Source organism: Oncorhynchus masou, chromosome 10 (assembly GCF_036934945.1).
Source record: "Oncorhynchus masou masou isolate Uvic2021 chromosome 10, UVic_Omas_1.1, whole genome shotgun sequence".
Classification (NCBI taxonomy): Eukaryota; Metazoa; Chordata; class Actinopteri; order Salmoniformes; family Salmonidae; genus Oncorhynchus; species Oncorhynchus masou.
The window spans coordinates 22,601,099-22,626,127 of NC_088221.1; the positions used below are offsets into that span (position 1 = coordinate 22,601,099).

Consider the following 25,029-nt stretch of genomic DNA (forward strand, 5'->3'; position numbering starts at 1 on the left):
AGAGAGAGGGAGTGAGGACACACACACGCGCAGGTTTGACAAACATATTCATTCTTATAACATATTCCTGAGCAGCCTGATAGAGAAAGGTTACAGACACACACACACACATTACACACTCACACAGATACACCCACGCACAAATACACACACCTTAGACTGTGAATACATACGTTGTTTGTGCTGAGTAGTGTGCTGCTTTGTGTCCTAGAGAGTGAGAGAGAGAGATAGATTGATAAAGTTTAAAGACCCCCCCCCACACACACACACACAAACACACACATAGGCCTACGTTAGGGTTGTAGAGGAAGCACTGGGCCTGGCCACCTCCTGAGGGTTGCTGGGACTGCCAGGAGTGGTTCATGTCCTGGGGGTATGAAGGTCAGAGGTCAGAGGTCACAGAGATTGGATGGCCTTTACTAACATTACTGACAAGCATCTGCACACGCACACACTTACACACACACGCACACACACACCCACACACAGTATAAGAATTTGAGTTTTCTGGGGTTGACTCATGGTACAGGCTTAAGTGCCCAATGAGGATATTTTTGCCAATAGAAGGTGAATGGCACTAGAGGGAGTGCTGTGCTATTTATCATGACTCCCTCTGAAACAGTGGCTCAGATTACTCTCTACTTCCCTGCTTACAGTGGTGTAAAGTACTTAAGTCAAAATACTTTAAAGTAGTACTTAAGTCATTTTTTGGGTATCTGTACTTTACTATTTATTTTATGGACAACTTTTACTTCATCACCTTCCTAAATAAAAGAACATGCAGATCTAACTCTAGCCATTGAAAGACAAGAGGGTGAGGGATGAGGATCGGGGTTGTAGGGTGTCTATGAAAGACATGAGGGTGAGGGATGGGGATCGAGGTTGTAGGGTGTCTGTGAAAGACATGAGGGTGAGGGATGGGGATGGAGATTGTAGGGTGTCTGTGAATGATGTAGGTTGTGATAAATTGTCCATGATCTGTGTGTATGTCTATGTGTGTGTGTCTGCGTGTTTGTGTGTGTCGGTGTGAATTCAGAGGTGTCATGGTACAGCGTATACACAGTGTGAAACAGGTTTCTGCTCTATTGTGTCTGTGATGTGTTTTGAGTGACAACCTGTCTTTTGTTCCTACCGCTTTGTGTATATTGTACATCAACTTCTGTGTATTTTGTGCATATTTGTAGCTGTCTTTGTGATCTCTCTTTTGTTAGTGTGTGTGTGTGTGTGTGTGTGTGTGTGTGTGTGTGTGTGTGTGTGTGTGTGTGTGTGTGTGTGTGTGTGTGTGTGTGTGTGTGTGTGTGTGTGTGTGTGTGTGTGTGTACTTGCTTGCGTGTGTGTGTGTGTGTGTGTGTTTGCAAGTGATGCCCCTGAAGCACTGGTCTACCAGAGGGAGGACAGGGGTTTTGATGATCCAGGTGATATTCATCAGGGCGATGAGACAGTGCCCAGTGAACTATCCTATCTGCTATCTGTTATCTGCTCTATCTGAGTACATGAGCCAAGCTCTGAATAGGAAGCCAGCCAGAGAGAGTGAGAGAGATCTTTGCACCAATCCTCATCGCATACAAATGATTACATTGACTGACAAAGACAAGTCACAGCCATGTTAGAAGAAGAATAATACAGTTGTTTAGTATGGATTATTAACATGGCAGAGAAAGGGATGTGTGTGTGTGTGTGTGTGTGTGTGTGTGTGTGTGTGTGTGTGTGTGTGTGTGTGTGTGTGTGTGTGCGTGCGTGCATGGTGTGAGCGTGTGAGTGTGTCTAGTCCATGCCGACTTTTGCATCGCCATTGAACAGGAAGCAGGCTCTGGAAAAGGTCAGGCCTTATCTGTTCTGATGGCTGTGTGCGTGTGTGTGTGTATGTGTGTCAGTGGAGGCTCCTCAGAGGAGGAAGGGGAGGACCATCCTATTTAGTTAATTTAAAATACAAATAGTGAAACATTCAAAAAGTTATTATTTTTTAGATACAACTATAACTAAATATATTCACATCACCAAATAATTTGATTTAAACAAACTGTTTTGCAATGAAGGTCTACAGTAGCCTCAGCAGCACTCTGTAGGGTAGCACCATGGTGTAACGGGAGGTCAGCTAGATTCCGGGCCTCCTCTGGGTACATTGATTTCAATACAAATCCTAGGAGGCTCTTGGTTCTTACGCCCTTCTATAGACTTACACAGTAATTATGACAACTTTGGGAGGACGTCCTCCAACCAATCAGAGCTCTTGCAACATGAACTGACATAATTCTCAATCAAAGGATTAGATAATTAATATTGTACTGAACACATAAGCTACAGATAGCTAGAACTGCAGTGCATAACATTTTGTGAGTAGAGTACTCAAAGAAAGAGAAGGAGAATAGTTGAACAGTTTTGAACAAATTTCTTCAAAAATTAAATTGAAGCAAACGGAACAAAAAATGGATCAACCTACCTGAATTTGCCCAATAGAAACTCTCGTTTGTTTGCAAAATGGAACGATGGGACTAATGATTGCACACTAGATCACCTAGTGTTATGTACTTGAGTGAAGACCCAAAAGCGGTTTTAACAGAAAACAGAGTTCTTTAATAAAAAAACAGGAATGGCATAAATCCTCTTCCAACGTAGTCAATGGAACAAAAGAACGTAGTATAATGCAGGATGCACCTGCCAGGCAGACTCCGACAGGATAGGACAAGGTGGAAGCAAACGGGACGACAGCTTGCTTCTGGTATCAAAAACACAAACAAGAATCAGACACTGAAAGTAGCAGGAACAGAGAGAGAAATAGAGACCTAATCAGAGGGGGAAGAGAGAACAGGTGGGGAAAGAGTGAATGAGCTAGTTAGGGGAAATGTAGAACAGCTGAAGAATGAGAGACAGAGAAGGTAACCTAAAAAGACCAGCAGAGAGAGACAGAGTGAAGAGAAAGGACAGGAACAGACATAACAAGACATGACACCTAGATGCAGGCGAGAGTGTGCAAGGTGGTACTGAATGTTTCAATGTCTGTCACCTTGATTACTCCAATTTGTCTTGCGACCTGTGCACCTATGTTAAAAACTCTCACTCGTAGGCTAGATTGTAGAAACCTCATGATGGGTAGAGGGGAAACGTGTGTATCATGTAGTAGCCTAAATCTATCGATGTTACATTGAGCTGGGTGAATGGAATGTGAATTACAGTCATCCAATTTGCTGTAATTGAAATAAGGCCATGCTGATTAAAAAATGACAAAATTCCTCCCTAAACTTAAACGGTACCGACCGCCACTGGTGTGTGTGTGTGTGAATGTGTGTGTGTGACAGAGAGAGAGACTTCACCACGGATACACCCTGCACACCCTAATTGACAAACAAACAAACCAAAACAAAGACAAAGTCTTCTCACGCTTCGTTGATTTCAAAAAAGCTTTTGACTCAATTTGGCATGAGGGTCTGCTATAGTAATTGATAGAAAGTGGTGTTGGGGGAAAAACATACAACATTCTAAAATCCATGTACACAAATTCCATTTTGACAATGTTGCCATAGAGCACACAAAACACTATACATACCTCAGCCTAAACATCAGCACCACATGTACTGTAACTTCCACAAAGCTGTGAACAATCTGAGAGAGAAGGAAAGAAGGGCCTTCTATGCCATCAAAAGGAACATAAAATTCGACATACCAATTAGGATCTGGCTAAAAATACTTGAATCAGTTATAGAACCCATTGCCCTTTATGGTTGTGAGGTCTGGGGACCTCGCTCACCAACCAAGAATTCACAAAATGGGACAAACATCAAATTGTGACTGCATGCAGAATTATGCAAAAATATCCTCTGTGTACAACATAAAACACCAAATAATGCATGCACAGCAGAATTAGGCAGATACCCACTAATTATCAAAATCCAGAAAAGAGATGTTCAGTTCTAAAAGGAAGTGATTCCCAAACCTTCCATAACAAAGTGCTCACCTACAGAGCAAGCTGGTCCTGGGGCTCTGTTCACAAACAGACTCCACAGAGCCCCAGGACAGCAACACAATTAGACAAAAGCACACTGCCCACAAAATGAGGTGGAAACTGAGCTGCACTTCCTAACCTCCAGCCAAATATATGACTATATTAGAGACACATATTTCCCTCAGATTACATAGACCCACAAAGAATTTGAAAACAAATCCAGTTTTGATAAACTCCCATATCTACTGGGTGAAATACCACATTGCAATCACAGCAGCAAGATTTGTGACCTGTTGCCACAAGAAAAGGGCAACCAGTGAAGAACAAACACCATTGTAAATACAACCTATATTTATGTTTATTTATTTTCCCTTTGCACTTTAACTATTTGCACATCAGAATGTATACAAAACTGTATATAGACATAATATGACACTTGAAATGTCTTTATTCTGTAATGTTACTGTTAATTTTTTATTGTTTATTTCACTTTTGTTTATTATCTATTTCACGTGCTTTGGCAATGTAAACATATGTTTCCCATGCCAATAAAGCCCCTTAAATTGAAATTGAATTGAGAGAGAGTTGAAACCGATGGACATGTGTGATAGAACAGTAGTCTGTCAGTGCTCAGTATTGAACAGAGTAAGGAGAGTCTGCTCTGAGAAGCATGTCTCCTTTCATTCAATTCAGTCTAACACACACACATGCACACGCACACGCACGCACACACACACACACACACGTAATGCAGTAGACACATCTAGTACCTGTTGTCACTTCTCTCACTCTTTTCCTCTCCCCTCTCTTCTTCATAACCACAGCCCTTTCCCCATAACCCCAGAAGGCAAGTATTCTCTCTCTCGACTCCTCCTTTCACTTCATTATCTCTCCTCCCTCTCAGTAACCAAGGACACTGATTCATCCCTTACTCCCCTCCTCTCACAACAACAAGCCTTCCCAGGTGAGCAGTGTGCCGCTATCTCTCCACTCCCTTTCCCCCTCTCTCTGCCCCCTCTCTTCCTCCCTCTTCTTCTGCTCTTTCTCCTCTCGCCTTCCTCTCTGTCTGCTCTCCCTCTATTTCTCCCCATCCTTTCTCTTCATTTCTCTCTCCTGTGCTAGTCTTTTGGCTACGAAAGGTAGACCATGAACAGTACACTGGAACAGTATTTCAGTAGGCAGGATACAGTCAGACATACTCTGTTCAGCTTCAGCTACCAACAGCAACAGAGATTCCCCCAAAGGCCTGTTACTAGTAGCCTTAGGGCAACCACCACTAAGAGGACAGGACAAAGTGTAACGTGTACCAACACACACATTTGTTCCAGCACTACACACCTGATTTAGCTTGTGCAGAGCAGTGTAGATCAATGCAGCAGTTATGGTCCCGTAGGCCAGGTGGGAGTATAAAGTCAACCATCTCTTACCCTAGAATATCCTAGACACAGCTGCTACACTCACTTCCTATGACCTGAGTGAGGACAGAAAAACAGTTTGAGAAAAGTCATAGAGACAACATCCACACAGTAAAATAAAACAGGTGTTGTGGAGGTCTATACAGTGGTGGTCTTTCAGAAACCAATGAGAATGCCTTGACAGATATAGGTTGCGAAACCCAACCAGGGCTTGTGAGCCTACATCAAAAAGATTCTTCACTGAGACTTGCTTGTCTGTTTGTTGTGTTCGGTAATCTGCTAATCTGCAGTGTTCCATGGTGTGTGTCTGTGGGCATTGAACCATCATTACTGTAGCCTTCTGCTGATCCTCTGTGGGCATTGAACCATCATTACTGTAGCCTTCTGCGGATCCTCTGTGGGCATTGAACCATCCTTACTGTAGCCTTCTGCTGATCCTCTGTGGGCATTGAACCATCATTACTGTAGCCTTCTGCTGATCCTCTGTGGGCATTGAACCATCATTACTGTAGCCTTCTGCTGATCCTCTGTGGGCATTGAACCATCATTACTGTAGCCTTCTGCGGATCCTCTGTGGGCATTGAACCATCATTACTGTAGCCTTCTGCTGATCCTCTGTGGGCATTGAACCATCATTACTGGAGCCTTCTGCTGATCCTCTGTGGGCATTGAACCATCATTACTGTAGCCTTCTGCTGATCCTCTGTGGGCATTGAACCATCATTACTGTAGCCTTCTGCTGATCCTCTGTGGGCATTGAACCATCATTACTGTAGCCTTCTGCTGATCCTCTGTGGGCATTGAACCATCATTACTGTAGCCTTCTGCTGATCCTCTGTGGGCATTGAACCATCATTACTGTAGCCTTCTGCTGATCCTCTGTGGGCATTGAACCATCATTACTGTAGCCTTCTGCTGATCCTCTGTGGGCATTGAACCATCATTACTGTAGCCTTCTGCGGATCCGAGTGTGAACCCATTTGTTCCCACATTTCTTTCAGATATGCCCACTATGTACACCTTATACAATTAGTAACCCCGAACCCCATTTTGCTTTTTGAAAAATAATATTGAAAAGTATGTGAAACGGTATGTTTTATTTTCTGTCACGACCGATGGGAACATACTGTGCTGTGCCTATAATAAAATTAAGAGATACAGTATTTACCACTATTCCCAAGCTCCAATATCTATATACCTTATCCAACTTACCCACACATCTAAACCCAATGACCCACACACCCCAGCCCCAATATCTATACACCTCAGCCCACTTACCCACACACCTAAACCCAATGACCCCCACACCCCAGCCCACTTACCCACACACCTAAACCCAATGACCCACACACCCCAGCCCCAATATCTATATGCCTCAGCCCACTTACCCACACATCTAAACCCAATGACCCCCACACCCCAGCCCCAATATCTATACACATCAGCCCACTTACCCACACACCTAAACCCAATTACCCACACACCCCAGCATCTATACACATCAGCCCACTTACCCACACACCTAAACCCAATGACCCACACACCCCAGCCCCAATATCTATACACCTCAGCCCACTTACCCACACACCTAAACCCAATGACCCACACACCCCAGCCCCAATATCTATACACCTCAGCCCACTTACCCACACACCTAAACCCAATGACCCCCACACCCCAGCCCCAATAATATATCTCAACATTCATATATACTAGGTCTATACATGCACTTCATCCCTAATATACCCATACAAACCAGGTTACCACCAGAGGCTATATCCAGTACTCTGATGAAACAGGTCTACCGTTGTACCTATACTGAACAGAAATATAAACACAACCTGTAAAGTCTTTGTCCAATGTTTCATGAGCTGAAATAAAAGATCCCATTAATGTTCCATCCTCACAAAAAGCTTATTTCTCTCAAATGTTGTGCACAAATTTGTTTACATTCCTCCCTGTTAGTGAACATTTCTCCTTTGCCAAAATAATCTATCCACCTGACAGGTGTGGCATATCAAGAAGCTGATTAAACAGCATGATAATTACACAGGCTTGTGCTGGGGACAATAAAAGGACACTGTAGAATGTGCAGTTTTTTCACACAACACAATGCCACAGATGTATCAAGTTTTGAGGGAGTATGCAATTGGCATGCTGACTGCAGGAATGTCCGCCAGAGCTGTTGCCAGAGAATTGAATGTTAATTTCTCTACCATAATCCGCCTCCAATGTCGTTTTAGAGAATTTGACAGTGTCTAACTGGCCTTACAACCGCAGACCACGTGTAAAAACGCCAGCCCAGGACTTTCACATCCGGCTTCTTCACCTGCAAGATCGTCTTTTAAAGGTATCTGTGACAAACAGATGCATATCTGTATTCCCAGTCATGTGAAATCCATAGATAAGGCTTAATTAATGTATTTCAATTGACTCATTTCCTTATATGAACTGTTACTCAGTAAAATGTTTGAAATTGTTGCATCTTGTGTTTATATTTTTGCTCAGTGTATTTAGCAAAACTCACATAAACCAGTCTTACCCTTGTGCAAGAGAAACTGAACAAAACTATTGAAGTTAAATATGTATTATGTTATTACCAGTGGCGGTGGGGGGGGGGGGGGTGTCTCAGATGAGGGAGGACGATACATTTTTTTACGAGTATGTCCTTATTTCTGTTACAGCATATTGGATGACTGTCATTCATATTCCATTCACTCAGTTAATTGTAACATCCAGTGGTGGATTTAGGCATAGGCGACATGAGCAGCCGCCCAGGGGCAGCATCTTGCCGGGGGCGGCATGCGGCGCCCGCACAAAAAAATAAAAAAATATATATATTCCGAATGGTGACATTTGCGCGATCGGTTTTCTATCGCTCAATTGCACGTCACGTCAATAATATCATGTCACCGTGTGGGACTGTGGGTCAGTTAACCTTGAAGGAGTGGGCGCCCTGATTCTAGTTTGTGAGCTAGGCAGGCCTGGGAAGGTCTCCCACTCAGAAGTACGAGATGGGAAGGGGGCGGGGGTAGGTTGACCTCAGGTCTCCCCACTGGAAGCCCGAGGTAGGGGGAGAGGGGGGAATCTATCAAATAGCGCACCTCTAACTTTGTACAGTACTGATGCAATTAGTAATGCAATTAGTTGTGGAATTTAGTTTGTGTGTTTCTTGTTTGAAGTGCAATAGTATAAAAATCAGGTTCTCTTCTTTATAAGTGTGTTATTCTATTTGTGTATTTGTGTGATATAGGATTTGTGCAATTTAGATTTATTTTTGTGTTTTTTTGTTAGCAATAGGGTAATAGTGTAATAATTTGATTCTCTTTTTTATTTGTATTTATATACTACAATATGTTTCTATTTGTCTTTGTTACCTCTTTTTGATATGTATGAGTCTTATTTTTGTATATATTTTTATATTTATATCGTTTTAAATGCTCTGATTATTTATTTGTGTTGTTCCAAACGTCTGAGTACAAATGACAGTTAGTGCAGAATGGTGCAGCGGGGTTCGCCCAGGAGCCATACAAGCTCGAACCGCCACTGGTAACATCGATAGATTTAGGCTACTACATGATACTAAAATGTTCCCTATTCCCATCAGGTTGCTACAACCTTGCCAATGAATGAACGTTTACAACATAGGTGCACACAGGTCAAGTGAAATTTGAGTAATCAAGGTGAGACTTGACACATTCAATACCGCCTTGCACACTCTTGCCTGCATCTAGATAGCTGATCTACGGTGGAATCATTAGTCCAACTGTTGCAAACAAGAGTTTATATTGGACAAATACAGATATGTTTAGTGCCGTTTCATTCAGCTTGCTTCCGTTCAAAAAATGTTTTTCCGATGGAATGAATACATCCCTGATCACACAGAAACACAGTTCACTTTCATAGCAGCCACATACATACAGCATGATTCCTTTAATTGTTGTAGAATTCCTACGCGCTCCCCTCCTCTCACCTTTTCCCTTTGCTTCTGGACTTCAGTGCACAACACATCAGCTGTTTGTGACCAGGTGGAAAAATATGCTACAACACGCTACAACAGTGTACTGCAAGCAGTTTAGCAGTTACAACGGTGGGCCCCGGTGGCAATACATTTCTAAAACCAAAAGCTTACCTTGACTTGGAAGAGTCCCAGTCTTGGATAGCAATAGCTAACATAGCATCCATCTCTGTTTAAGCTGAGTGTTTGAGTAGGCTAGACTAGCTAGCTGCATTCACTAGCTAAGTAAGTGAAAGTGAAACATGAAAAAAATACGAAATATAGCTAGCTCTCTCTCTAGCTATATTTCGTATTTTTTTCATGTTTCACTTTCACTTACTTAGCTTGCTTCTCCATAATTTGTTATAAACTGTTCAACTATTGTCTTTCTCTCTCTTTGAGTGCAATACTCATCACATGTTATGCACTGCAGTGCTAGCTAGTTTTAGCTGATGCTTTCAGTACTAGATCCATTCTCTGATCGTTTGATTGGGTGGCCAACATGTGAATTCATGCTACAAGAGCTCTGATAGGTTGGAGGACGTCTTCCGGAAGTGGTCATAATTACTTTGTAAGTCTATGGAAGGGGTTGAGAACCATGAGCCTCCTAGGTTTTGTATTGAAGTAAATGTAGCCAGAGGGCCTACGCATCGCAAATTCCCTGTGAAATAACTAAATTAAACTTCCAACCGGATGGATCAGATTTATACATTTGATTAAACATCTGGCTCCTTTTTCTATCTGTGCTTATAATATGGCTACACTTTCAGCATTGTGTTCAATGACAGGTTGCACGTCCACACACACAAACACATACGCACACACACACACCTGTGAGCTATACATGCCTGCCACTACCATTTCCTGTTCCAGATGTTGCATATAGTCTCAAAGAGAAAGTGAGAGAGAGAAAAAGAGTAAACAAGAGAGAGAGAGAGAGAGAGAGAGAGAGAGGGAGAGAGAGATGATTCAGTGGATCTAAAACACTAGTCAGGAGTGCACGTATGAAATGGACACACACACAGTTGAGGGGAGGTTGATGTTGGTTGGTGAATCATATCTAAACAATCACAGCTGTTGATGGGAGGGATGCTCATATTCTCCCCTTTCTCTCTCTCCCCCATCCTACCTTCCTCTGTCCTTCTCTCTATCTCTAGTCCCCATTTTACTGTCCCTCTTTCCACTCATTATCTTTCTTGCTGAAATACTGGTGGTTGTTGTTACTGCATATCCTTGGATATCCTGCAATAATTGGCTGTTGAGACTGTTCTTATTTTCTCTGCTGTGTGTGTGTGTGTGTGTGTGTGTGTGTGTGTGTGTGTGTGTGTGTGTGTGTGTGTGTGTGTGTGTGTGTGTGTGTGTGTGTGTGTGTGTGTGTGTGTGTGTGCATGAGTCACTCCACTGTCTGACTGCGTGATCAAGCACTGGCATGGAGAAGTGTGTGTGTGTGTGTGTGTGTGTGTGTGTGAGAGAGAGAGAGAGAGAGAGAGAGAGAGAGAGAGAGAGAGAGAGAGAGAGAGAGAGAGAGAGAGAGAGAGAGAGAGAGAGAGAGAGAGGGTGCACCTCTGTCATTGAACACAGTGGTGAAAGTGTGGCTGTAGAATGTGTGCATAATATGCATAATGCATTTCACACATCTCTTAAAACATCAGCAGGGTACAGTAATGGTGACGCAATCCCCCAGACACACACCACGGTCTCCTGCGGCCCAAACCAACCTCAACCCATCATAACACCTTCAAACAAACAGCATACAGACCAACTATTCTACAACCATCTGTTGCCTATTCAGCGCCCGTAGTACAGTTGTATTTAAATGTCTTCGTAGTTCTCTTACCGTTTCTATATTTAGAACAGTGTATGCTTCAATCTAAAGTGAAAACGAAAGGTTGTGGGTTGGCCTGTCAAACGACGGAAATGGGTTTAACTGTCTCTGACCTCAAGACTTCTCAACTTATTTTACATCTCATCGTGACTATTCAAACCATAGACTGTACAAATCAATATAACATTTCAAACCATGTGAATTGTTGTGTTGTATTTGCAATACATCCTTAACTAGCTTTGTTGCATTATTCTATATAATTAATTTTGGTTTCACATTACAGTAAATTGAAATGAGAACGGAAATACAATAGCATACAAAAAATCTTATTACAAAAGAGTATTATACATTTCAAGTAAAACACAGAAAGCAAAACAACTATAAGAAATTGTATTTCTTGACTATCACATGAACTTGACTGAATAGATAGCCATGTATCTCTTCTCACCTGGAAAGCACATCGAAGCAACAAAGAGACGTTGGAAAGTTTGCCCTTGTCGCGGAGGACTGTAGGCATGTTTGGTCACTGGTCCTCTCCTCGGTCCATCTCACAGAAGACGCACCGTGCGAGCACACATCCGTACAAATGCCAAACATCCCGTTCTACCGCCAGAGAGCGAGCAGCGTCACCAGCTCAAATGGAGAGTCACGGAGTCGGTGTCGTCTTGGGAGCGAGCGTGCGCTGTGCGTTGGCGTACGGGAGGATTCGCATGACAGAGCCGACGTGACGCATCCGTTATAGGTTCAGGCACGAAGTTCAAACATCCACGGGGAGCGCCGCAACCGAGACACTGCACACACACACATCAATGACCCCCACACACACACGGAAACAATGTGGCACATACTCCTCCCAGCACGTATCTGAATGGAAGCACAGTGCAGCGCACAATCTCACCATACACCCAGTGTACAATCTCTGAAAAGTGAAGGGGGTCACTTGCTGTTCAATTATTATTGTTTCACCCTCTCCGCATCCTGCCAGTGAATGCCTGTGCGATCTATCATTACCGCTAATGCACTCTGCTGGGGTCTGGACTGGGACGCAGCGGGTCTGTGTTGTGTAGAGTTGGTGTTGTTCTAATGAAATATGACTCATGTCCCTGCCCCAGATGCCGCGGGCGAGAGAGAGAGAGAGAGAGAGAGGGGGGGGGGGGGGGGGTACTAAACAAATATTTTAATTGCACATGTGATGACGTGCTTCACATGTGAGAGTTAGATTTGAAAGTACAAATTCGATTTTCACATGGGAAAATGTAACTTCGCTTGTGATAGTTACGTTTTAAAATGTGATTTTTTTTCACAAGAGTATGGGGGGGGGGGGGGTCCGCAAGGAAAGGGAGGAGAGAGATGAGACTGAGGAAGGAGAGAGAGAAAAAAAGTTTTTATCTCCCAGGAGAAGTGGAGGGCATAGACCAGACAACATCTGGCAGATCAAGCGGTTGAGTATCTCAGCAGCTTTACTAACTTTTAAAAGGTGAAATACAGTAGTTAGTCTACGTGTGCTATTTATTTGTAATTGAGCCCAACCGTCTAGTGCGAGAGGAGACCCTGGAGAAAAAACGCACGGATCTGTAATTGCGTGGTTTCAGCCGACAGTTGAACACCTCGTTGTTTTATTTGGGTGTTTCTATCACGACACAAGGCGAGACCCAGATGCAGACACAGGAGGCAGATGGTTGGAGTCTTACAATATTTATGAATCAATAGGGGAAGGCAAGAGAATGGTCGTGGACAGGCAAAATGGTCAAACCCAGTTCGGAGTCCATTAGGTACCGAAGGGCAGGCAGAGTCAAGGTCAGGCCAGGCAGGATGATCAGTCAGGCGGGAAAAGAAGTCCAGAGTCAGGCAGGGGGTCAAAACCAGGAAGACTATCAACAATAGAATAGCAAAAGGAGTATGGGGAAAAACACGCTGGTTGACTTGACTAACATACAAGACACAGAGAGACAGGAAACACAGCGATAAATACACCGGGAAAAACAAACCACACCTGGAGGAGGTGGAGACAATAACGAGGACAGGTGAAACTGATCAGGTTGTGACAGCTTCTGATGTTGGTACCATTATATAAATATGAATCCCACTCTAGTTTTGTGCATGGTACCACCAGTGCCATGTATTTAGACCTAACTATATATGGCTCTGTGTACCGATATATAGGGTACAATATTAGAGATTCGAATTCTGACAACATGCATTATCATGGACATAAGCTGGTTGAATCAATGGTGTTTCCATTCTGTATTGGATTTTCACACACACACAAAATTACATTTAATTTACGGTAGTTGACAACTTATCATACATCAATCGAACTGATACCCAGTGATGACACACATTGCATACGCTCCAAAGCCATTATTGCCCAGTCAGAGCGCACGCACAGGACAAAAACAAACAGTAGGATAGTGTAACGCACCACCTATCAAACCTTTTCAGCATAGCCATATTGAAAAAAAGTATTTTGATTTGTTTTTCAGCCATGCAGCGAAAACCTCGGGGGAAGAAAGAACAGGTAGGCTAGCCTAGAACAGGTAGAGGCTAGCCTAGAACAGGTAGGCTAGCCTAGAACAGGTAGGCTAGCCTAGAACAGGTAGGCTAGCCTAGAACAGGTAGAGGCTAGCCTAGAACAGGTAGGCTAGCCTAGAACAGGTAGAGGCTAGCCTAGAACAGGTAGGCTAGCCTAGAACAGGTAGGCTAGCCTAGAACAGGTAGGCTAGCCTAGAACAGGTAGAGGCTAGCCTAGAACAGGTAGGCTAGCCTAGAACAGGTAGGCTAGCCTAGAACAGGTAGGCTAGCCTAGAACAGGTAGGCTAGCCTAGAACAGGTAGGCTAGCCTAGAACAGGTAGGCTAGCCTAGAACAGGTAGGCTAGCCTAGAACAGGTAGGCTGGCCTAGAACAGGTAGGCTGGCCTAGAACAGGTAGAGGCTGGCCTAGAACAGGTAGGCTGGCCTAGAACAGGTGAGGCTGGCCTAGAACAGGTGAGGCTGGCCTAGAACAGGTGAGGCTGGCCTAGAACAGGTAGGCTGGCCTAGAACAGGTAGGTGGCCTAGAACAGGTAGGCTGGCCTAGAACAGGTAGGCTGGCCTAGAACAGGTGAGGCTGGCCTAGAACAGGTAGGCTGGCCTAGAACAGGTAGAGGCTGGCCTAGAACAGGTAGGCTGGCCTAGAACAGGTAGGCTGGCCTAGAACAGGTAGGCTGGCCTAGAACAGGTAGGCTGGCCTAGAACAGGTAGGCTGGCCTAGAACAGGTAGGCTGGCCTAGAACAGGTAGGCTGGCCTAGAACAGGTAGGCTGGCCTAGAACAGGTAGGCTGGCCTAGAACAGGTAGGCTGGCCTAGAACAGGTAGGCTGGCCTAGAACAGGTAGGCTGGCCTAGAACAGGTAGGCTGGCCTAGAACAGGTGAGGCTGGCCTAGAACAGGTAGGCTGGCCTAGAACAGGTAGGTTGGCCTGGCCTAGAACCTAGGTAGGCTGGCCTAGAACAGGTAGGCTGGCCTAGAACAGGTAGGCTGGCCTAGAACAGGTAGGCTGGCCTAGAACAGGTAGGTTAGCCTAGAACAGGTAGGCTGGCCTAGAACAGGTAGGCCTGGCCTAGAACAGGTAGGCTGGCCTAGAACAGGTAGGCTGGCCTAGAACAGGTAGGCTGGCCTAGAACAGGTAGGCTGGCCTAGAACAGGTAGGCTGGCCTGAACAGGTAGGCTGGCCTAGAACAGGTAGGCCTAGAACGGCCCTAGAACAGGTGGCTGGCCTAGAACAGGTGAGGCTGGCCTAGAACAGGTAGGCTGGCCTAGAACAGGTGAGGCTGGCCTGGAACAGGTAGGCTGGCCTGAACAGGTAGGCTGGCCTGGAACAGGTAGGCTGGCCTAGAACAGGTAGGCTGGCCTAGAACAGGTAGGTTGGCCTGGAACAGGTAGGCTGGCCTGGAACAGGTAGGCTGGCCTGGAACAGGTAGGCTGGCCTAGAACAGGTAGAGGCTGGCCTAGAACAGGTAGGCTGGCCTAGAACAGGTAGAGGCTGGCCTAGAACAGGTGGGCTGGCCTAGAACAGGTAGGCTGGCCTAGAACAGGTAGGCTGGCCTAGAACAGGTAGGTTGGCCTAGAACAGGTAGGCTGGCCTGGAACAGGTAGGTTGGCCTAGAACAGGTAGGCTGGCCTGGAACAGGTAGGCTGGCCTAGAACAGGTAGGCTGGCCTAGAACTGGTAGGCTGGCCTAGAACAGGTAGGCTGGCCTGGAACAGGTAGGCTGGCCTAAACAGGTAGGCTGGCCTAGAACAGGTAGGCTGGCCTGGAACAGGTAGGCTGGCCTGGAACAGGTAGGTTGGCCTAGAACAGGTGAGGCTGGCCTAGAACAGGTAGGCTGGCCTAGAACAGGTGAGGCTGGCCTAGAACAGGTAGGCTAGCCTAGAACTGGTAGGCTGGCCTAGAACAGGTAGGCTGGCCTAGAACAGGTGAGGCTGGCCTAAACAGGTAGGCCTAGCCTAGAACCTAGAACAGTAGGCTGGCCTAGAACAGGTAGGCTAGCCTAGAACAGGTAGGCTAGCCTAGAACAGGTAGGCTAGCCTAGAACAGGTAGGCTAGCCTAGAACAGGTAGGTTAGCCTAGAACAGGTAGGCTAGCCTAGAACAGGTAGGCTAGCCTAGAACAGGTAGGCTAGCCTAGAACAGGTAGGCTAGCCTAAACAATGCTGTAAGGCGCTAGGCTATAATATAGGCCAATAAGATCATCAGATGATACAACTGGACACTCATTTCCTGCTAGGTTAAAATGACTTTTAGAAATATGATTGGAATTTGTCAAATACAGTATATTATGGGCAAATCTATGCCATGACTATATACATTAGTGAGAGGGATTCCTGTAATATAGCCTACACCTATGGTATTTGCAGGGCAAAGTGATGGACACTAAACAGCCACCTGTAAGTCTGAACAAGTTTAAGTATGACTCATTACATTCAAAGTAAAATTAATAACTACTACAGCATGCATTGTAGAATAGTTTGTTGGTAGACTATATTGATAAACACCAGGACAGTGTAGACCTACTAAAATGTCATTTGATTATCACTTCAATGAAAGAATGGAGAATAAGTGCAATTACATATAGCTCAACGAAGTATTTTATCTTTGGACTGTGCCACCATGTTAGGGCAATAGACAGAACAGTGTCTGAACTTGCCATCTATTATTTTTCCAGAGAGCAGCACAGTCCACAGTCAGGCTGAGCAAAACATTTAGTATCTGCAACCAAGGGCAGAAAGCTATTAACTACTGAACCGTGTCTGTCTCGACAGGTCTCTAACGCTGTGTGGGTTAAATACGCCCCCCTGGCCAAGACAGAGGTGAGGACAGAGCAGGCTGTTTCTGATGCTACTCCAACAGCTGAAAAAAAGGTTTGAGCGTCTGAAGGAAAGGACGGAAGAAGAGAGGAGAGCTGAGCATGAGCAATTGATAAAAAAACATTCAGGAGTTGGAGATGAGCGTAGAGTGGGAGCAGAATAAATATGCAGTCCAAGAGAAAGCTCTAAAGGAGATGGCAGAGGCAGAAACAACTACCCTCGATGAGATCATTCAAAGACTGGTGAAGAAACAGGTGAGGACAGAGGAAGCCTGGGGAAAAGAGCAGGAAGACTGGAACAAGGCCAAAGCCATGTTTTCAGACCAGTGGTCAAAACTGGAGAAGCTTTGGAAGAGGGAGAAATCTGCTCTAATAGATGAAGCAGAGAGCTTTCAAAAGATAATCAAGGATCTCTGGTGTGCCTCGAAAACAACAGAGGCAGAGATCAAGATGGCAGAGACAGGGAAAACTGCACTCCAGGAGACTATTCAGAGACTGGTAGTGAAAATTGTCCAGACCGAGAAAGCCTGGGGAAATGAGCAGAGCGACTGGGCCAAGGACAAGGCCAGGTTATCAGACCAGATGCAGGCGATGGAGATGGTTTGGAGCTTAAGAGAAGATGGATGGACCAAACAGATGCGACACATGGAAGCGGAGATAGCCCAGAAGAAGATTCTGAAGGAAAAAGAGGCACAGGTAGGTCAGGCTGTGCATATTTTTTTACATTTGAATAATTAAATTGATAATGCAGAATCGTTGGTTTGGTAAAGAATAGCTAAGCCAAATCATGAATGTAGAGGTTGAAGAGTTATAACACTCTGTCCCTTTTCCAGGTGCACAGCAACAGTGCATGCCACATTGGAATAAGAGGCTACTTGAAGAATATAACCAAAAAGTGGAGAGAGAAAAGGGAGAGGGCGAAGGAAGACAAATATGGCCTCCCTGCCCTGATAAGACCAAATGTCTAAATAAGAAAGGAGTCAGGAGGGATTATACAGAGTTTCTATTTAATTTAATTTAATGAACAACATTAGTAAGGCAATTTGTGTTATTGGTGGTTCAATATTCCTTGAGTTATTTTCCTTCTACAGTATAAGTGTTGCTTTTGATGGCAAACTGTCCTGCTCAACCATTGAGACAGACAGGTGCCACTGATCACATCTATAAACTAATAACAACTAACCTATGTCAGAAACACAGATACTGTATTTGCTTATTCGGCTCTCATTCATTTAAGTATTTTCACTCAGATGTTCACTCCGAGAGAATCACAGGAGGTTGGTGGCACCTTAATTGGGGAGGATGGGATCATGGTAGTGGATGGAGTGGAATAAGAGGAATGGAATCAAAAAACTCAAATAGATGGTTTCCATGTGTTTGACACCATTCCATTTGCTCCATTCCAGACATTATTATGAGCCGTCCTCCCCTCACCAGCCTCCACTGGATTACAAAGGGTGTCACGAACTGCAATTGCAAAGGGATTCAACATTGTTGGGGAAATTATGACACTAGGAAAAAGACAGAATTGAACTGAACAGTCTGGTAAAAAACGTCAAACATTGACAGAAATAATACATGTGTGTTTATATGTGTACGAAACATACATATGTGTATAATATAGTATATGTGCATATAATTTGTGTTTCTAGTAAAGTATAGTCGTATAGTAATACATTATAGCAGTATAGTAGTACAGTACAGTGTAGTATAATAGTATAGTATAGTAGTATAGTAAAATAGTATAACATAGTATAGAAATACATATACTATTTGCTTATAACCAGTGGTTAAAGGGAAACTCCTGCTCTACAATGAGGAGGAAGCCACTAGCTTCACCGGGATGTGTCTCGCCTCTCCTAGTTCAACGTGGTTGAGTTTTGGTTGAACCCCTCAGAGACTGCACTGCTAATATACCCACGGTGACCTGTTTACGGTTATCAGACCATGGGCAGGCCCTGGTGTTTGTGTGTGTGTGGTGTGGTATGTGTGTGTGTGTCTGTGTGTGCATGCATGCGTATGTCTGTTTGTGGTCCAGGTGTGGCTTCTCTGTTCCCTGTGGACATGGAGGATGACAGAGAGGTCAAGTAGACCCTTTCACTGGGTGAGATATAGCACTATGGGAAAGAGGAGGAGGTGGCAGTGTGTGTGTGTGTGTATGCACATGTGTGTGTGTTATTATGTGTGTATATCAGAGGCTCGTACTGTAAGTTATTAAGTCAGTATCTCTCCAACACAATAGCAATGAAGCACAGGCAACTGTCTGCATTATGTTAAATCATGTGGAAGTTGGTTATAAAATAGTAAAAGTAATCAATAAAGTGCTGTTTACATATTCTTCTTCGTCCAGAGAGGGGAGATAAAGAGAGGGAGAGATAAAGGGAGGGGGAGATAAAGAGAGGGGAGATAAAGAGAGGGAGAGATAAAGGGAGGGGGAGATAAAGAGCGGGGGAGATAAAGAGAGGGAGAGATAAAGAGAGGGAGAGATAAAGGGAGGGGGAGATAAAGAGAGGGGAGATAAAGGGAGGGGGAGATAAAGAGAGGGCGAGATAAAGAGAGGGGAGATAAAGGGAGGGGGAGATAAAGAGAGGGTGAGATAAAGAGGGGGATAAAGAACACACACACTATTATCGCTCCCTCTCTCTCTCATTTACTCTCTCTCTCACACACACACACACACACACACACACATACTTGAGCCGTGACAGGATCATTAGTAACAGGCCGTATGGTGTTTCAGTGTGTGACATGTTAGTAGCTCATATTTATGTTGCTGAGTGTCTGTTCTTTCCTCCTGGTCTGCCCACAGCAGGTGTTCCAGATGTTACTGAAGCTCTTCTCTCAGCTCTCATTTCGTCTCTCTCTCCCTCGCTGTTCTCTTCTGTTTCCCCTAGTACTAATGAGACCTCCCCTGATGTGAATTCTGCTGGTCCTTTATGAACTGGCCATGAACACACACTCTTATTACTGTCTCTCTCTCTCTCTCTCTCTCACCCACACACACACACACACACACACACACACACACACACACACACACACACACACACACACACACACACACACACACACACACACACACACACACACACACACACACACACACACACACACACACACACACACTTTCATGAGATCTGACTGTTTCCCTTCCCTCCCGTCCACATACAGGAGCTTTAATGACATGTTATACCACTGGAATACTTACAATGTTTCAATTCAACTAAAAAATGTTGTAAATAAAGTCAATAAAATATTATAAAACGTTTTTTAGAGAGAGCTCATGGAAAAACAGTGTGGAAAATGTAATTGGCAAAGAGGAAATTACATAAGTGGATGATAGGGAGTGAGAAGACATGGAGGGAAAGAAAGAGAGGATGTTAGAGAGATGTCAATAGAGAGAGAGAGACCTGGGGCAGTCTCCACAGTAACAGGCTGGTGGTGACAGGACCAAAGAGGCTCTGGTGTGTCCCTCAACAATGCCTGTTTAGACACCATGATAAACACCTGGGCCTCAGGAGTCCAACCTCCTAACCACACACAGTGCTCCAGAGAGATCGACAGACTAGGACAGCTTCCAGCGGTATCCATGGAGACCCTCAGGGATTCCAGATTCCTCCAGGTAGGTGATCGGTCATGAGTGTTAGAGAGAGATAGAGAGAGACAGACAGAGACAAAAAGGGACAGACAGTTAAATAAAGGTTAAATAAAATTAAAATATTAAAAAATAAAAAAATGCGCAGAGAGACTAAGGAGCACCACCGTGTGGACAATATGTGAACTGAAGGAGAGTCCAACCACTGCTCTCCAACTAGGCTAATGGGATAGGAGATTCTGACAATGGTTTTAGTTTAGAAGACAGGCACAATGGGAAATTCAGAATACATTTATCCATTCTTAATTCACCGATATTAATAGTCTTCATGGGGAATTATTTTGTAAATCGTCAAAATGGTCCCATGTAAAGGGTCACAACTTTGATACTGCTGGTTAGTTCCATTGGGATATGAATCCAGCCTAACTAGTCCTCCTACATCAGACACCGACGATAAGACCCGTCTAAAAGCATCAGTCAAGTTGCAGGCGACATACATTGTAATCCGTCGACTTTGCTTTCTCCTTCCCTCTCAAAAACACATATACAGTGTGATAAAGGGATTATGCTGCTGCTATGCAAAGCCATGCCGAGCTATTCAGACAAAAATGTCCCCGCCAACAACTGGTTGGACTAGCTTCTGTCCTTGTTGCTGTGATGTCATCTGCTGTCGGATGAGTGGCTGGGCTGGCGGCAGCGATGCGCATATGCAGTCTGCTGCTCGAGCGCATCACAGTGAACTGCATCTGACAGCTTGCCAGGTTGGAGCAGGAGAAAAAATACCACACACAAGAGAGTAAACGACCGGTGGAACAGACCCGCTGTATTTTCACAAACCGAGCATCATCCAAATCCACCTGGTATAGACAATAAAGAAAAGAAAGGAGGGATCTTTCGCGGTTACAGTCCTCCAACAAAGCTCGCATGTATGGAAGGATAATGTTTTTGTTTTAACGCCCCAGATGATTGCGTACCAGGGGTAGCTATTGAAATACGCAAAAACCTGTCGCTTCGTTGAATTTTCCTCCGAGACTGAGGCCATGAATTCCGCGGAGCAGACGGTCACTTGGCTGATCACACTCGGGGTGCTGGAGTCGCCGAAAAAGACAATATCGGATCCAGAGGCATTTTTACAAACCTCCCTCAAAGATGGGGTGGTCTTGTGCAGACTGCTGGAGCGGCTGAGCCCGGGCTCCATGGACAAAGTAAGGACAGAACTGCCGCTTGTCTTCCCCTCTTGCCGCCAGCTTCATCGGCCCGTCTATGCGGCAAGAACCGTGACATAACGCGGTGTATCTCGCTTCTCGTGGCCCGCTGGCCCATTAAGAGATTCATTTGTAGGTCACGAGAGCGTAGGTTATTGTTCCTAAAAACAGCTACAAATGGTTGCACATATGTCAGTAGGCCTACACTCAAGCGTGTGATAGGTTTAAACAGACAGACAGACCAGACCGTTCGCTGTGGCAGATGCGAGTCACGACGATCTATTCTGTGCGCAATTATTAGCAGCCTTTGTATATTCTTAAACCAAGACAAACGACGAGACGCATTTTGTGTTGTTGTCAAACAAACTCTTAAATGTATGAGCTCTATGGTTTGGGAATTGTGTAGCCTATGGATTTTCGTTTTTTTCTGGAGACAGGCAACATAAAAGGCCACATATAGCAGATGCAGATGCGTTGTGAGATTGGAATCCAAAGCGCATTACGCGGTAGTACGTGAATGCACATGATCTATAGGCCTATAGCCTATGGTTTATATGTAGGCTATGTTTGACACATAATCCGGATCACCAGCTAGTGGGGATGTATGAGGGTACACCACAAGAGTGGGCCGCCATTGACCGCAAAAGCGCACAGATAAGAGAGAGAGAGAGAGAGAGAGAGACCCTCTCCACATTTAAAGCAACAGTGCGGTATTTGTAATGTATGTCTGTCAACACCAAAATCCCCAGTCACTTTAGCCTTGTTATATATTGTGTACCCCAAATCCTGTGTGGTTTCAGACAGCTTGGGCGTTCCCTGGCGTTCTTTATCTTAAATGCCTCTCTGACAACAAACTAGCCTAGTGCTGGAAGAGAGATACACTTCCATCACCTTACAGGAGAACATCACCTATAGCCTAATCTAACCAGGGTTCTGGCCAACCGTTGATTCTGTTCTTATGGTCTGATAGAGTAGGCTATTGAAATCTGCCCATGGTGACCACCTGATGATGAGCTACTGGCCACAAGTAGAAAGGAGGAGAAAGCGTGATATCTCAGTGTTCTGTAGTCTAAGAAAATACCGAACAGTAGCACGTAGCAAGTCTTCCCTCTAGGGAAAATGAAGTTATTATTTTATTATGTTATATATCCTATTATATTCTAACTGCATGGGCTAGACTGATAGGCTACAGGTCATCTAACTGCATGGGCTAGACTGATAGGCTACAGGTCATCTAACTGCATGGGCTAGACTGATAGGCTACAGGTCATCTAACTGCATGGGCTAGACTGATAGGCTACAGGTCATCTAACTGCATGGGCTAGACTGATAGGCTACAGGTCATCTAACTGCATGGGCTAGACTGATAGGCTAGACTGATAGGTACACATGGTCATCTAACTGCATGGGCTAGACTGATAGGCATCTAACTGCATGGGCTAGGTCATCTAACTGCATGGGCTAGACGATAGGCTACAGGTCATCTAACTGCATGGGCTAGACTGATAGGCTACAGGTCATCTAACTGCATGGGCTAGACTGATAGGCTAGGTCACTAACTGATGGGCTAGACTGATAGGCTACAGGTCATCTAACTGCATGGGCTAGACTGATAGGCTACAGGTCATCTAACTGCATGGGCTAGACTGATAGGCTACAGGTCATCTAACTGCATGGGCTAGACTGATAGGCTGATCATCTAACTGCATGGGCTAGACTGATAGGCTACAGGTCATCTAACTGCATGGGCTAGACTGATAGGCTACAGGTCATCTAACTGCATGGGCTAGACTGATAGGCTACAGGTCATCTAACTGCATGGGCTAGACTGATGGCTATCATCTAACTGGCTGGGCTAGGTCATCTAACTGCATGGGCTAGACTGATAGGCTACAGGTCATCTAACTGCATGGGCTAGACTGATAGGCTACAGGTCATCTAACTGCATGGGCTAGACTGATAGGCTACAGGTCATTTAACTGGTAATTACTCTGGTATAGTATCTATATGTCCAGCCTCAACCAGCGTCCAATGTGTATCTATTGTTGTATATCTCACGGGCAGTTCGTGTAGCCTATGGTTATAGACTGGTAATAAAAGGTGTGTCGTCAGATCTCTCCTTCTAGATTCAGAGGCCGCGTTACACCCATTCACATTGGCATTGTACTTCGTGTCACTTATTTATTTCCCATCCGTTCTTTGATATTGTTTCTGTTTTGGTCAAATGTATCCATCCCGCCTCTCTGTTCAGAGGAGTTGCTAGCGTCCTCCCCTCAATGCTGTTGTGTTGTTTCTCACAGCTCCCATTCGCCAACGTCATTTCCCTCAATCCAATGCCTACTTCCCTGCTAGAGAATCTGTGGGTTTATTGTAGAAGCAAGCCCAGGAGAGGGAATGTTGGCTTCTACTCTGAATCAAAACGCGCATAAGACTTTAGACTGCTTCCAAGTAGCTAGGCTACGGGGGAAAAAAATTTTTTTGATCGAAATTCGTGTTTCTCATATGCATTTTTGTTATCACAGATCTACCAAGAACCGAAGAACGACGGCGAGTGCTTGAGCAACATAAAGGAGTTTCTCAAAGGCTGCACTTCGTTTCGCGTAGAGGTAAGTTCTCCATAAAATAACCCCACAAACATGCATCCAACATTTAATAAGAAAGATAAAGAACCTACGTAAAGTCTTACACATTTCCAATGTGACATAATAAACAATGGGGCCACGAAGTGGACGGAGGGATAGGCCTACTGGCAGTGGGAGGAGGCTGGACTCCGAGCCGAGAACAATCACCCATCGCCGGGTGTGAGGCTGCCTTGTTTGTCGCCTGCACTGAAATGGCACATCCACAATCGCAACATTGTAACAGTCACGCTGCAATTATTTGGTGCAGTCGTTTAAAACTGTAACAATGTAACATTATCTTGTAGGCTCCAAGTGCAGATAGCTAGCTAATGTATTTTGTTAAACGGTCTGGCCCAGGTTATCAGACGGATGCTTTTCCATTATGTAAGTCGTCGTCTTTCTCCGCTCGCCCCCATAGCCTACGTGCATGACGTTGCGCTTGTGTCCCCCATTCCAGATTTGGAAACACCAGCTAGTTATCCAGATACCCGCCACCGAGAATTAGGCTACACTTGGTCAATGAATCCACACAGAGTTGTCAGAAGGTGTGGTCTTCTTTTTATTGGGATGTTTTGCTATTTTCTCATACAGCAGCAGCCAATGCTGTCTGTGTCAACTGTTATATCAAAGACTTTGACAATAATTTTTTATTTATTTCACCTTTATTTAACCAGGTAGGCTAGTTGAGAACAAGTTCTCATTTGCAACTGCAACCTGGACAAGATTTTATTTTTATTTTTATTTTACCTTTATTTAAAAGGGCAAGTCAGTTAAGAACACATTCTTATTTTCAATGACGGCCTGGGAAGAACGACAGATTTGTACCTTGTCAGCTCGAGGGTTTGAACTCACAACCTTCCGGTTACTAGTCCTACGCTCTAACCACTAGGCTACCCTGCCGCCACGATAAAGATAAAGCATAGCAATTCGACACATACAACAACACAGAGTTACACATGGAATAAACAAAGCATACAGTCAATAATACAGCAGAACAAAAGAAAACAAAAAGTCTATATACAGTGTGTGCAAATGAGGCAAGGAAATAAATAGGCCATGGTGGCGAAGTAATTACAATATAGCAATTAA

The 25,029-nt window shown here is 44.5% G+C and overlaps 2 protein-coding genes across 12 annotated transcripts in view; one reads left to right on the forward strand and one right to left on the reverse strand.

Moving 5' to 3' along the window:
- Positions 1 to 12,128, reverse strand: part of aff3 (AF4/FMR2 family, member 3) — a 29,991-nt gene extending 17,863 nt beyond the window's left edge. Inside the window, exons 1-6 of one of the 7 annotated variants that reach the window (XM_064976287.1) lie at positions 11,626 to 11,710; positions 5,279 to 5,411; positions 3,545 to 3,600; positions 2,441 to 2,716; positions 293 to 367; positions 154 to 207 (exon numbers count right to left, since the gene is read on the reverse strand). In XM_064976287.1, coding sequence (XP_064832359.1) covers positions 154 to 207; positions 293 to 364 — 126 coding nt within the window. In that variant the 5' untranslated portion in view covers positions 365 to 367; positions 2,441 to 2,716; positions 3,545 to 3,600; positions 5,279 to 5,411; positions 11,626 to 11,710. The other 6 variants (XM_064976288.1, XM_064976289.1, XM_064976292.1 and 3 more) reach the window with 6 other exon arrangements.
- An 8,704-nt stretch (positions 12,129 to 20,832) lies between these two features.
- arhgef7a (Rho guanine nucleotide exchange factor (GEF) 7a) overlaps positions 20,833 to 25,029 on the forward strand; it is an 89,374-nt gene continuing 85,177 nt past the window's right edge. For 4 of the 5 annotated variants that reach the window (XR_010456690.1, XM_064976295.1, XM_064976294.1 and 1 more), the window contains exons 1-2: positions 20,834 to 21,319; positions 23,842 to 23,925. Coding sequence is in view for 4 of the 5 variants with exons in the window: in XM_064976295.1 (XP_064832367.1) it covers positions 21,155 to 21,319; positions 23,842 to 23,925 (249 nt within the window). In the remaining variant the exon portion in view is untranslated. Of the gene's footprint in view, positions 21,320 to 23,841; positions 23,926 to 25,029 lie in introns of all 5 variants that reach the window. The other variant, XM_064976297.1, reaches the window with a different exon arrangement.